The following is an 11,367-nucleotide window of genomic DNA, read 5'->3' as shown; positions in this document are numbered from 1 at the left end:
AAACCTCTAGTTGATCTTCTATCATCACTGCAGCCTGCCCAGTCAGCATCAGAGAATGCACTAATAAGAGAGGAATTAGACCATTTGAAATGAAGTCCTATTCCCATAGTATGTTTCACATATCTCACAATTCTCTTGACAGCTGCCCAATGTGCAGATGTGGGTGCATGTAGGTATTGGCAGACCTTATTAACAACAAACGAAATATCTGAACGTGTGAGAGTTAGATATTGCAATGCTCCCACAGTACTCCTATACCTTGTGCTCTCCTCCTCTTGAAGTGGCTCACCTTCATATGCAGAAAGCTTTTCTAAGGAAGATAAAGGTGTGGGCACTGGCTTACAATTCTTCATTCCCATGCAAGACAGAAGCTCGTTTACATATTTTTCCTGATTTAACACAATGCCATCTTGAGTTTTCTTGACTTCAATGCCTAGGAAAAAATGCAAGTCACCTAGATCCTTCAAGGCAAACTCTGAGCTCAAATCATGTAACAAAGCATTAGTAGCATTTTGTGAAGAACTTGCAACTATGATATCATCCACATATATGAGCACAAAAATGACTACTCCTGCCTTGTTATAAATGAACAAGGACGTATCAGCCTTGGAAGCAATAAAGCCAAGATATTTCAATTGTAAGCTCAGTCTGGAATACCATGCTCTGGGTGCTTGCTTTAAACCATAGAGTGCCTTATCAAGCTTGCAAACATAATGTGGAAATTTCTTACTCTCATACCCAGGTGGCTGTCTCATAAACACTTCCTCTTCTAGAACACCATGCAGAAACGCGTTCTGTACATCTAGCTGCCTTAGGCTCCATCCTCTGGACACAGCAATAGCCAACACAAATCTGATAGTTGCAGCTTTCACAACGGGACTAAATGTGTCCTCATAGTCAATGCCATAACGTTGCTTAAAGCCTTTTACAACTAGACGTGCCTTATACCTGTCAATGGAGCCATCTGCCCTTTTTTTAATTCTATACACCCATTTACAGTCAATGATATTTTTACCTCTCTGGTTTGGTACAAGATGCCAGGTTTTGTTCCTCATGAGTGCAGAATATTCCTCATCCATAGCCTTTTTCCACTTAGGATCATCAAGTGCACTATTCAATGTTGTTGGTTCTCCTGAAATACACAACATCCCATATGGTATAGTTCCATCTTTTCTTATTTTAGGGTTCCGTATACCTTTCTGTAGCCGAGTCATAACTCGTGAAGAAATTTCTGGCTGAACCACTGGAATGCTTGCCACAGAGGATCCGGGCGAATCTGCACCCGCTGACACAGCAGGCGAATCTGTCGCCATATGCGCAGGAGATCCTGCGGCCATCGGTGTGACCGCTGCGCATGCAGACACACGGGTGTCACCCGATCGACCTGGCGCAGGGGATCCGCTACCCGACCGCACCTGGGCGCGCGCGCGTGACGAGGGGGATCCGGCCCCGCTGCTGGTCCCGCCTGTAGGCGATGTGGACGCGCGGGAGTGGCCCTCCCTGGAATCTGGAGTGGAGCCGGCTGGAGCGCGATCCGATGACGATCTCCCCGCGCGATCCGAGGCCTACGCGCGCACAGGAGTGCCAGGCGCCGCCGAATCTCCTTTGTTATCCGTGCCGGGTTCATCCTCTTCCTCAGCATGCAATATTGGATCAAATTGAACCATATCTTCGAAATTTTGATCATTTTGAGCACCGTTTTCTCCAGAAATCTGCACAGGCATAAGAGAAGAACCAGTAACAGCAAAAACATCATCACATTGATTAGTACAATTGTTGTCGCCCCCATGATCAAAGGACCGAAGATGTGGAGGAAGAAGGAGGATTTCTTTACGGAGAAGTGCACCGGCATTTGGATGAAGAGATGCAAAGGGAAACACAGACTCATCAAACACAACATCTCTGGATATGTAGACCCGACCAGTGGGAACATCAAGGCATTTGACCCCTTTATGCATGTGGCTATAACCTAAGAAGACACATTTTTTCGAGCAGAAAGCGAGTTTACGTGTGTTGTAGGGTTGAAGATTGGGCCAACATGCACAACCAAAGATGCGAAGAGATGTGTAGTTAGGTGTGACACGTAGGAGTCGTGTAATGGGTGTTTCAAATTTGATGACTTTGCTTGAAAGCAAGTTGATAAGATATGTGGCAGTTAAAAAGGCTTCATCCCAAAATTTGAGTGGCATGGACGCATTTGCTAATAACGCAAGTCCCATATCAACTATGTGACGGTGCTTTTTTTCGGCAGACCCGTTTTGTTGGTGAGCATGAGGACAAGAGACATGATGGGATATGCCAAGTTTTTGGAAGAAAGAGTTCAACTTTTCATACTCACCACCCCAGTCACTTTGCATAGCAATGATCTTGGAGTTCAGTTTGCGTTTAACAAGATTTTGGAAATTAATAAAAACTTGGAATACATCAGATCTTTTCTTCAGTAAATAAATCCAAGTAAATTTACTATAGTCATCAATAAAGCTTACATAATAGGAAAATCTACCAACTGAAGTAGGAGCTGGCCCCCATACATCTGAAAAGATAAGTTGTAGTGGGGCAGTAGACGCACTAGTAGAAATAGGGTAAGGTAATTGATGACTTTTTGCTTGTTGACACGGATCACAAACTGACTCAACACTAGGCTCATAAGGCTGGTCATAATGGGGAGGAACTTAGGAGTAACATCACACACTGCAATACAACTTTGCTTATGTGTCAATATTTAATGAAGAGAGAGGTGCTTGTGGTAACTAGCTAAGTTACCGGAACATCACACACTCCAAGAAATAATGAGTCTATAACCTAATAAATACATTGTTGCATGACACTACATAGATGTTCCTACCCACTGTGGAGGTAGTAACATAGTCTAGGGAAGTGTGTAAGTTACTAGACTATGTTCTTGCCCATTGTGACCAGCCTAAGCGAGTTTATTTTTGCTAAGAACATATTTAACTATGACTGAAGATGGATGACCCAAGCGACTATGCCACCTTGAGGATGAAAGCTTGGTGACAATATTTGCTTGCTTATTGGACCATGAAGATGATGATGATGATATGAGTGGGTAGAGGCCTCCCACGCACCGTCCTCTAAGAATGATTCTCCTTGTTCTCAAGTCCTTAACCAAGAAAAAATAAGGATAGAACTCTATAAGGACATTGTTATCAAGAGTGAATCGATGAACGGAAATAAGATTTTTTGATGTTTGAGGAATATGCAAGACATTTGTCAGATGTAAATTTTTCACAGGGTTTTCAACAATTGAACTACCAATGTGTGTGATATCCATACCAGAACCGCTTGCCGTGCGAATTTGGTCGTCTCCATTATACTTCTCCCGCATCGTCAACTTGTCAAGTTCACCTGTGATGTACCTCCTTTTCTTCTGGCTCGTTCTCCTCATAGCGCCACCAGCAGACCCGTGCACCTCCTGGATGATGCTTGTAGCATATTTGGCACTCAGGATAATCATGCTGCTGGTCACGCACCTGGTGCTGCTGTTGCTGTTGTCGAGGACGCCCTCTGAAGCCATTGCCATCGTTGGAGGAAGGGGGTTGGCGGTCACCGCGGTCACCACGGCCACGCCCTCGTCCTCCTCGCCCACAGGATCTGCCGCGGGACTGTCCGTGGCCTCTGTAGACCGCGTTGGCAGATGTGTGAAATCCGCCTGAAGAAGAATCACCTAGCATCTCCATCCTTTGATCAAAGGCAGAGATTTGGGCAAAGAGATCATCCGCGATGATGGTGTTCTTGACAGCGCCGATCGCCGCCATCACGGAGTCGTAGTCGCGGTCCAGCCCGGCCAAGATGTAGTCCACCATCTCCGGATCAGAGACGGGACGACCGGCAGCAGCTAGTTCATCCCCGAGGCTTTTCATCTTCGCCATGTACGCCGAGCTTGACATGCTGCCCTTCTTGGTGTTGGTGATGGCGATCCTCAGATTGGTAATCCGGGATTGTGACTGTGAGGCGAAGAGGTTTGTCACCGTCGTCCAGAGCTCGAAGGTGGAGTCCTTCCCGACGACCTGTGCAAGAATTTCTGGCGACATGGAATTGAGGAGATAGTACAGGACCTGCTGGTCTTTGGCGATCCAGGGCCCGTACAGCGGATTCGACTCTAGGGCCGTGGTCTTGTCAGCCTTTGTGACTTCCACCATCCTGGGCGGAGCAGCATCTGTGTTGTCGAGGAGTCCGGTCACCTGCGCTCCTCGCAGGGCTGGTAGCACCTGAGTCTTCCAGAAGATAAAGTTTCCTCGTGCGAGCTTCTCCGATGGCGACGAACCGAGGTTGAGGGCGACGCCGGCAGAGGAAGCCATGGAGACGATAGGATGCGGTTTCTGGGTTTTGATTTGTGGGGTATGTGGTTTTCTAGGGTTTTGGTTTGTGGCTAGATATATAAGAAGAGGCGGCTCTGATTATCATGAAAGATAATGAGCGATCCCTTGAACTCCCTCGATGAGGAGCGGGTCGTATATATTGAGATCGGGGCAAGCCTGCCTTGGCATACAAGGAAAGAGTTACAGGAGTTGGAGAAGGATACGAGAAGGGAAAGTCGATTGAGATTATACACGTTTTCTCTAACACGAAACACAGTACAAAAGCAGTGCCCGTTTTCTATGGCCGCCACGACCACGATCGATCGAGAATACAGTTTCCTTGTCCTTGTAAAGATCAACCCTTGTCGCTACTCCCCCGATTTTCCTCTCACTGTCAATTGCTCGATATACAATCATTCAGAGCCTGCCACTGCACTTATACTATATAGGATAATGTGTGCGTACGTGCCCCTGTCCTCGCCCTTGTTTCTTAGTTAGGATTTTCTATTCCTCCTAGCTTGCGAAATTCCCCTCTGCACTTGCAGCTTTAATAAGAAGTAGAAGTACGTGTCCACTGCACTTATACTATATAGCTGTCAACAAAATGGCCTTTCAACGCACTGCTCATCAGCAGTCCACGGAAGTGCCGGGAGTTTGTTCTCTATTATCCCGCACTCCCACACCCCCTCGGATTAATCAATCATTGGAAACTTCCGCCGGTCACCCCGTCCTCCGCACAATCGGACAACCCGTCGGCGAATCGCGCGGCGACACCGCGCGCGATCCGCCTAATTCGATCCGGTGACGGACTGACAGAACTGAGGTCACCTATAGCCTGATTAACAATTTGAGATAAGCAAGGGTGGGTCAAGCCGAGGACGATCGCCAGACAGCTAGTAGTTAATTAGCTACCAGCAATTGGTTAATTGTTAAAGGCCTTGGACAAATTTGGTGAGGTCTCGGTCTTTCAGAGGAGAGACACGTAGCAGTGAAGGGAGCCTGCTAGCTACTACAATGGCCGTTGGGTTGGGTGGCACCGGCGGGTCTGAACTCTGAAGCTTCTTCGTTCCCGGGGCCGGCCGGCAGGCCGACAGATCTGTTAGCTAGCTGTGGCCTGTAGGTGGCGATTGATGTAAATCGCCTGACGGGATCTTCGTCGTCTATAACTAATCGCGACATGACCTGCGTTTCTTGGAAATTAAGGATTGTGAGCTTCACATTTCCCTTCCTTTATATATGTGTCAACATGAGTGCTGTTAGGAATGATTACGCCTGTGTTTCTTCAGAAATAAGGATTGTGAGCTTCACATTTGTACCTATCAATTACGGGCCGGCCTCTAAAATTAGTCCATGCCAAGCATGCATCTGAATGAATATATGGTAGTAGTGGTTGATCTCTACTGAACTATGATGTCATATCTTGTAAAGGTTGTAGCCTCATAGGAGAATAAGAAAAACCAAGACCCTATAATTGGACAAAATACCACATTAAATCATTTGAACTTCGGAGGAAATAAAGCCGCTGGCAACAGCTCACTCGAACCTATGAAGATCACTGTCACCACCACACTGAATAATGTTGCCATGCATTGAAGACTCTCTAGTTTGATTCCCCGGCCTGTGGTGATTAGAATTCTGGGTTTTCACAAAATAAAAAAAGATGGAGGAAAATAAATTAAATGGGATGTGACCTATGTTTCCTGATAATAAATTAGCATGAAATGAATCAAAACCTCACAAATTAGCATGAAATGAATCAAACCTCACAAATTAGTAAAATTATTTTGATGATTTGATTTGCATATCTCCTAGATATTCTCTCAAAACTACGAATAATCACAAACTTGATACGTGCACACTATATCTATCTATTCGAGCCGAGCAACAAAGACAATACTCCCTCCGGTCCTTTTTACTCTGCACATTGGATTTGCCAAAAGTCAAACTTAGCTAAGTTTGACCAAATTTATATTAGAAATTATTAGCATCTATAATATCTAATAAATATAATATGAAAATATATTCCGAGATGAATCTAATGATGTTGGTGTTGTTATGTAAATGTCAACAATTTTTTACATAAAATTGGTCAAAGTTGGATAAGATTGACTTCAGACAAACCTAATATGCAGAGTAAAAAGGACCGGAGGGAGTACTATACACATTTCATCACAATCTGCACCCCGACTGTTCACCGGATTTCCGCCGAATCCTGCGCCTTTCGGGGCTGGCCCGCCGCTCAGCGAGACGACCCGCAAAGCAACGGCGAGGGGGTTGAGGGGTCAAATTCATGATTGTAGGGGGACCACGGAAACACTCGTCCTTGCACATCACTACCACATGTCCAATTTCAAAAGCAAGTGCTGCCACCAAACGGAAAAATAAAGGGTCTGTGGGGCATTAGTTATCTCATCATCATGCATATCTGGTGTTAGCTAGATAGGGGCCTCCTGTTCATGCACTTTCTTCAACCGGAGAAGAGAAGAGTAGAAGATTTGGTCGTGCTGCAAATGTGTATGTGTGTGTGTAGATGTAGGTAGGGCTGGCTTTCTGTGAGATGTCAGCGTCGTCCCCGGTGATGCAGTTGCTTAGGAGCATCTGATGATCAGCTGGGAGATACGGAAGGTTGGGAGGGGGGAGGGAAAGAGGGTTTTAGGTCTACCAACTGGTGGTTAGGGGACTAATACGTCTTAACAGATGCCATCACCTACTGAAAGTTCTCCGATTGGCGCCCTTGCAATCAAGGCGCCGGGGAGAATCAGCTAGAAATGGCAACTTGGGGGGCCTTTTCAGCTGAGAACACACCCAGCAAGTGAGGAGGGTAATGGGCCTGCTTTGCTTTGCTTTTTTGTGCACTGAGTGGACTAACTGAACCGAACTGGCCAACAAGTATGCTTGCTGCAAGGTCACTCAAAACTGGCAAGAATCTACGGGTTTCTATAGTGGCATAAAAGCGAGGGCTCCATTTTTTTCCCCACTCCGGTCCGCGGCGTCCGCGTCAAATTTGAAATTTTGATTTGTCTAATTGTTCAGACCGAAAATGAAAAACAACACTTGCATGTGGAAGCATATTCTTCAGAGTTAGCAAGATACCTGCAACCAACCGTGTGATATATCTTGGTTTTATCATGTGAGCCACAACTAAACTAAAGTACATACTATGTATGTATTGCATGCCTAAAAGGCGCATCGGTCTCATGCCGACGGCCGAGATCGAGCGTCGGTCTCCCGATCTCGGCCGTCGACGTCCCTGTGGCCTGAGCGTGACGCACGCGCGCAAAGCAGCAAGCCTACGTGAAAAAACGAGTGAGGTAAAGAGAGGAGATAGGGAGGAATAAGCGAGAGGGAAACAAACAAAAACGGTGGTGGGGTTTCTTTAGGATTTGCGGGAGGATAGTGTTAGGCAGGCCCTCCTCATTGGCGCAAGCAGCCCCGGAGTATATTATTGCTCAGGGAAGGAGGCAGGAGGAGCTACAACAACCAAAAGAGAAGGGACGAACACCAAAAGCAGCAAGATACAATCCCACGAGTGTTCTTGGTTATTTTAAGCCCACACCCTCGCTGCTAATCCCCTCTTTAGAATCCCCGGGAGGATCGGCCCTCTGTCCCCGGCCGGTCTTCTGTCAGAAAAACTCTGAACAGATAGCAGCCAAGAAGAAGCTCTTGCTTGGCCTCAAAGCCAGTTCTTGCAGAGGTATGTGTAGATACAGGCTTATCTTAGCAAGCTTGCCTTGCCCTTTGCGTCCATGAATCTGTAGATGATTCAGTGAGCAGCAGGTTTCGGTTAGGTGTTTTGGTTTCTGTATGGATTCTTGGTGTGGTTCTGGCTTCTTGCTTGTTGAGGTCTCTGTTCCTGGTTACCTACTTGTGGTTGGCGGGTGCTGCACCGTACCAACTTGAAAAATTGCTTCATGTTCTAGCTGATTCTTGGCAAGTTTGGCCTCTGAATTGCTAAGTAGTAGTAGCTGATATTTTTTTGTGTTCTTAGTTTATCTCAGGTCATGTCTAGTTAGACCTTTTCCCCCTTGATAGGTACTACTACTGATTTGGACTGGTGTTTTCCTGAAATTATATGCTGGTTTCATCAGCTGAGTGGAAAGGCTTCGGTTTCTTTTTGTATGCAGGTACTTCAGAAAGAAGATTGAGGGATTGTGTGCTCGGGAAGTACGGTGACCTGAAGTTTATCCTCCCAGGTAGATATATAGATGCTTTCAATCCTGTTGGATCCATTCTATCCTTTTGATTTACTTCGCTTGCAGTAGAATTCTTTCACTCCTCTTGTAATTTTCTGAATGAATTTGCAGTTATTCTTGACTAGTCCACTCATGTCATACTTCTGCCTAATTCACTACAGTGTGTCGATGCACAGTTGCACTTGCGCACCATGTTTTTACCATCTTTCCTTTGCTCCAAATCTTGCTATTTGCGACTGTAATTTGAATTTAGGAGCAAGATGAAATTGCCTTCTGACAATTCTGAGCAGGATTTACTGACAGTTTCCAATCCTCTATTTCTTCAGTTCGACACTGAAGACAAAACTTAAACCTTCCCACGCGTCGACAGTGGTACCCTTCTGATGATAGACGACTGCATTTGCGTCTGAAGAAGATCGGATGGCCACGTTCTTCTCCACTTCAAACGATCAGAGGGGCCTCGCCGGCGGCGGCGGAGGCGGCGGAGACATGTCATTCCACCACCACTACCCCATGTCCAACCAATACCCGGACTCGTCGACCGGCGGCCTGATCCCGCTCCCGGCGTCCATCGTGCAGCAGAGCCACATAGCGCACCACGGCGGCGGCGGCGATGGCCGAGACGACGAGCCGGCCGCGTTCATGAGCTCGAGGGACGGCTCCGAGCTCGGCGGCCTGCAGACGCAGATGCTCATGGGAGACGGCGGCGCGTCGGCCGGGCAGCGTAGTCACCAGGGCGGCCTGTCGCTCAGCCTCGGCTCGCAGGTGCCGGTGTCCCTCTACCAGTACGGCCGTCCGGGTGGCATGGCTGCGGCCGCTTTCCCCACCTTGATGAGTCCGAACCAGTCGGCGATGGCGATGGCGGCGAGCAGGAACGCGCAGGTGAACGTGTACGTGCAGAACTCGAGGTTCCTGAAGGCGGCGCGCGAGCTGCTGGACGAGGTGGTCAGTGTCCGGGACGCGATCAAGAGGAAGGGGGACAGGAAGGACGACTCGGCTGGCAACGGCGAGTGCGGCAAGGTCGAGGGCGACAAGGGCGAGGAGAACGAGGGGAGCTCCGCCGCCGAGCTGTCGCCGGCGGAGAGGCAGGACCTCCAGAACAAGGTGACGGCGCTGATGGCCATGCTGGACCAGGTGGATAGGCGGTACAGGCACTACCACCAGCAGATGCAGATGGTGGTGTCGTCGTTCGACGCGGTGGCCGGCTCCGGCGCGGCGAAGCCTTACACGGCGCTGGCCCTGCAGACGATCTCCCGGCACTTCCGGTCGCTGCGGGACGCGATCGGCGCGCAGGTGCAGTCGGCGCGGCGTAGCCTCGGCGAGCCTCAGGACGGCTCCGGCGCGGGGGGCCTGTCCCGGCTGCGGTACATCGACCAGCACCTCCGGCAGCAGCGCGCCATGCAGCAGTTCGGCATGATGCAGCAGCCGCAGCACGCGTGGCGGCCCCAGCGCGGCCTCCCGGAGTCCGCCGTCTCCGTCCTCCGCGCCTGGCTCTTCGAGCACTTCCTCCACCCGTAAGCTAGCTACCCACCGCGCCGCCCATGCAGCTGGTCACTCTACTCCTCTGTGCTCGCTCACTGATCCGCCATGATCGATGCAGGTACCCGAAAGACTCGGAGAAGGTGATGCTGGCGAGGCAGGCCGGCTTGTCCCGGGGGCAGGTGTCGAACTGGTTCATCAACGCGCGCGTCCGCCTATGGAAGCCCATGGTGGAGGAGATGTACAAGGAGGAGTTCGGCGCGGAGATGGACTCCACCAACTCGTCGTCGGAGAACGCCGGCAACAAGCACGGCAAGGTCGACGAGGCGGCATGCTCGGAGGACCAGGACCGGGACGAGTTCCAGAGCACGTCGACGCACGCCGGCGCGAGCCAGCTGCTCAACGCCTACAAGTCGGAGCCGGTGGGCAGCATGGACGCCGGCCCGCTGTCCAGCCTCGGCGGCGGCGACATGGGCACGACGTACGCGCCAGCAGGCCCCAGCCTGAACCACCACGGGCCGGGCGGCGGCAGCCTCCTGCAGGACGCGTTCGCGCACCACGGTGGCGACGACGCCAGGTTCGTGACGTACGGCGGCAGCATGGGCGACCTCGGCGGCAGCGTGTCGCTGACGCTGGGCCTGCAGCACTGCAACAACAACAACAACAACGCCGGCCACGTGCCGCCCGAGCAGCAGGGCCTGCTGTACGGCAACCCCGGCGACTTCGACTTCCTCAACGGCGGCGACGACCGGCAGCGGTTCGCCTCGTCGTCGTCGCAGCTGCTGCACGACTTCGTCACTTGAGCTGTCGACCACCTGGACGCACAGCATGGCACTGAATAACGCAGGGGGCGGCGTGCCAGAAGCCTGGGCCGGCCGGCCGGCGCCGCCGCCGGTATGCATGAAGAAGCAAGCAGAACATGCATGGTAGTACACGGTAAATCTGAAGCAAGTATATACGTATATCATACAAGTATACAATTGGTGTGGTAAATGAAGTAGGTTGTATAACTGTATATGAGATGGGGGTGTAGCTTGCTGTAGAGATAGTAGATTGGTATTTTTTTGCTAGCCAGCACAGATTGGTGTACTTCATTGACGAATGGATTCAGGATATTGATGATTTGTTGATCCAAATAGACACCAGTTTCTTGATCTATACCAGTACAATACAAGTTTTTTTCGCGTTTGCTATCTACTAGTACTCGCTCCGTCCGGAATTACTTGTCACAGAAATGAATGTATTTAGACGTATGTTTAGTTCTATATACAAACATTTCTGCGACAAGTAATTTAGGGGGGCTTTTTTTATAGACGGTGTCCGAGCTCAAGACGGTGTGGCGGAGGCTTGGCGTCGCCGGCAGAGGAGATGAAGGG

The 11,367-nt window shown here is 49.7% G+C and overlaps 1 protein-coding gene across 1 annotated transcript; it reads left to right on the top strand.

Annotated features, from left to right (window-relative positions):
- Window positions 1-7,688: 7,688 nt before the first annotated feature.
- LOC119284643 (BEL1-like homeodomain protein 7) lies at window positions 7,689-11,165 on the top strand. The gene is made up of 4 exons (XM_037563793.1): window positions 7,689-8,013; window positions 8,444-8,512; window positions 8,839-10,026; window positions 10,113-11,165. Exons 3-4 carry the CDS (start codon window positions 8,933-8,935, stop codon window positions 10,792-10,794), a joined length of 1,776 nt encoding a protein of 591 aa, XP_037419690.1. The 5' UTR covers window positions 7,689-8,013; window positions 8,444-8,512; window positions 8,839-8,932; the 3' UTR covers window positions 10,795-11,165.
- The last annotated feature ends 202 nt before the right edge of the window (window positions 11,166-11,367 follow it).

The sequence above is a fragment of the Triticum dicoccoides genome, chromosome 4A (assembly GCF_002162155.2).
Source record: "Triticum dicoccoides isolate Atlit2015 ecotype Zavitan chromosome 4A, WEW_v2.0, whole genome shotgun sequence".
Classification (NCBI taxonomy): domain Eukaryota; kingdom Viridiplantae; phylum Streptophyta; class Magnoliopsida; order Poales; family Poaceae; genus Triticum; species Triticum dicoccoides.
Note: the sequence above shows the minus strand (reverse complement) of the source record. Positions and strands in the feature narration are given on the sequence as shown.

Bases quoted from the DNA above. Each gene is read 5' to 3' on its own strand.
- LOC119284643 (XM_037563793.1), top strand. From the start codon at position 8,933: ATGGCCACGTTCTTCTCCACTTCAAACGATCAGAGGGGCCTCGCCGGC. The intron at 10,027-10,112 runs GTAAGCTAGCTA...TGATCGATGCAG, and splicing joins TTCGAGCACTTCCTCCACCC to GTACCCGAAAGACTCGGAGA.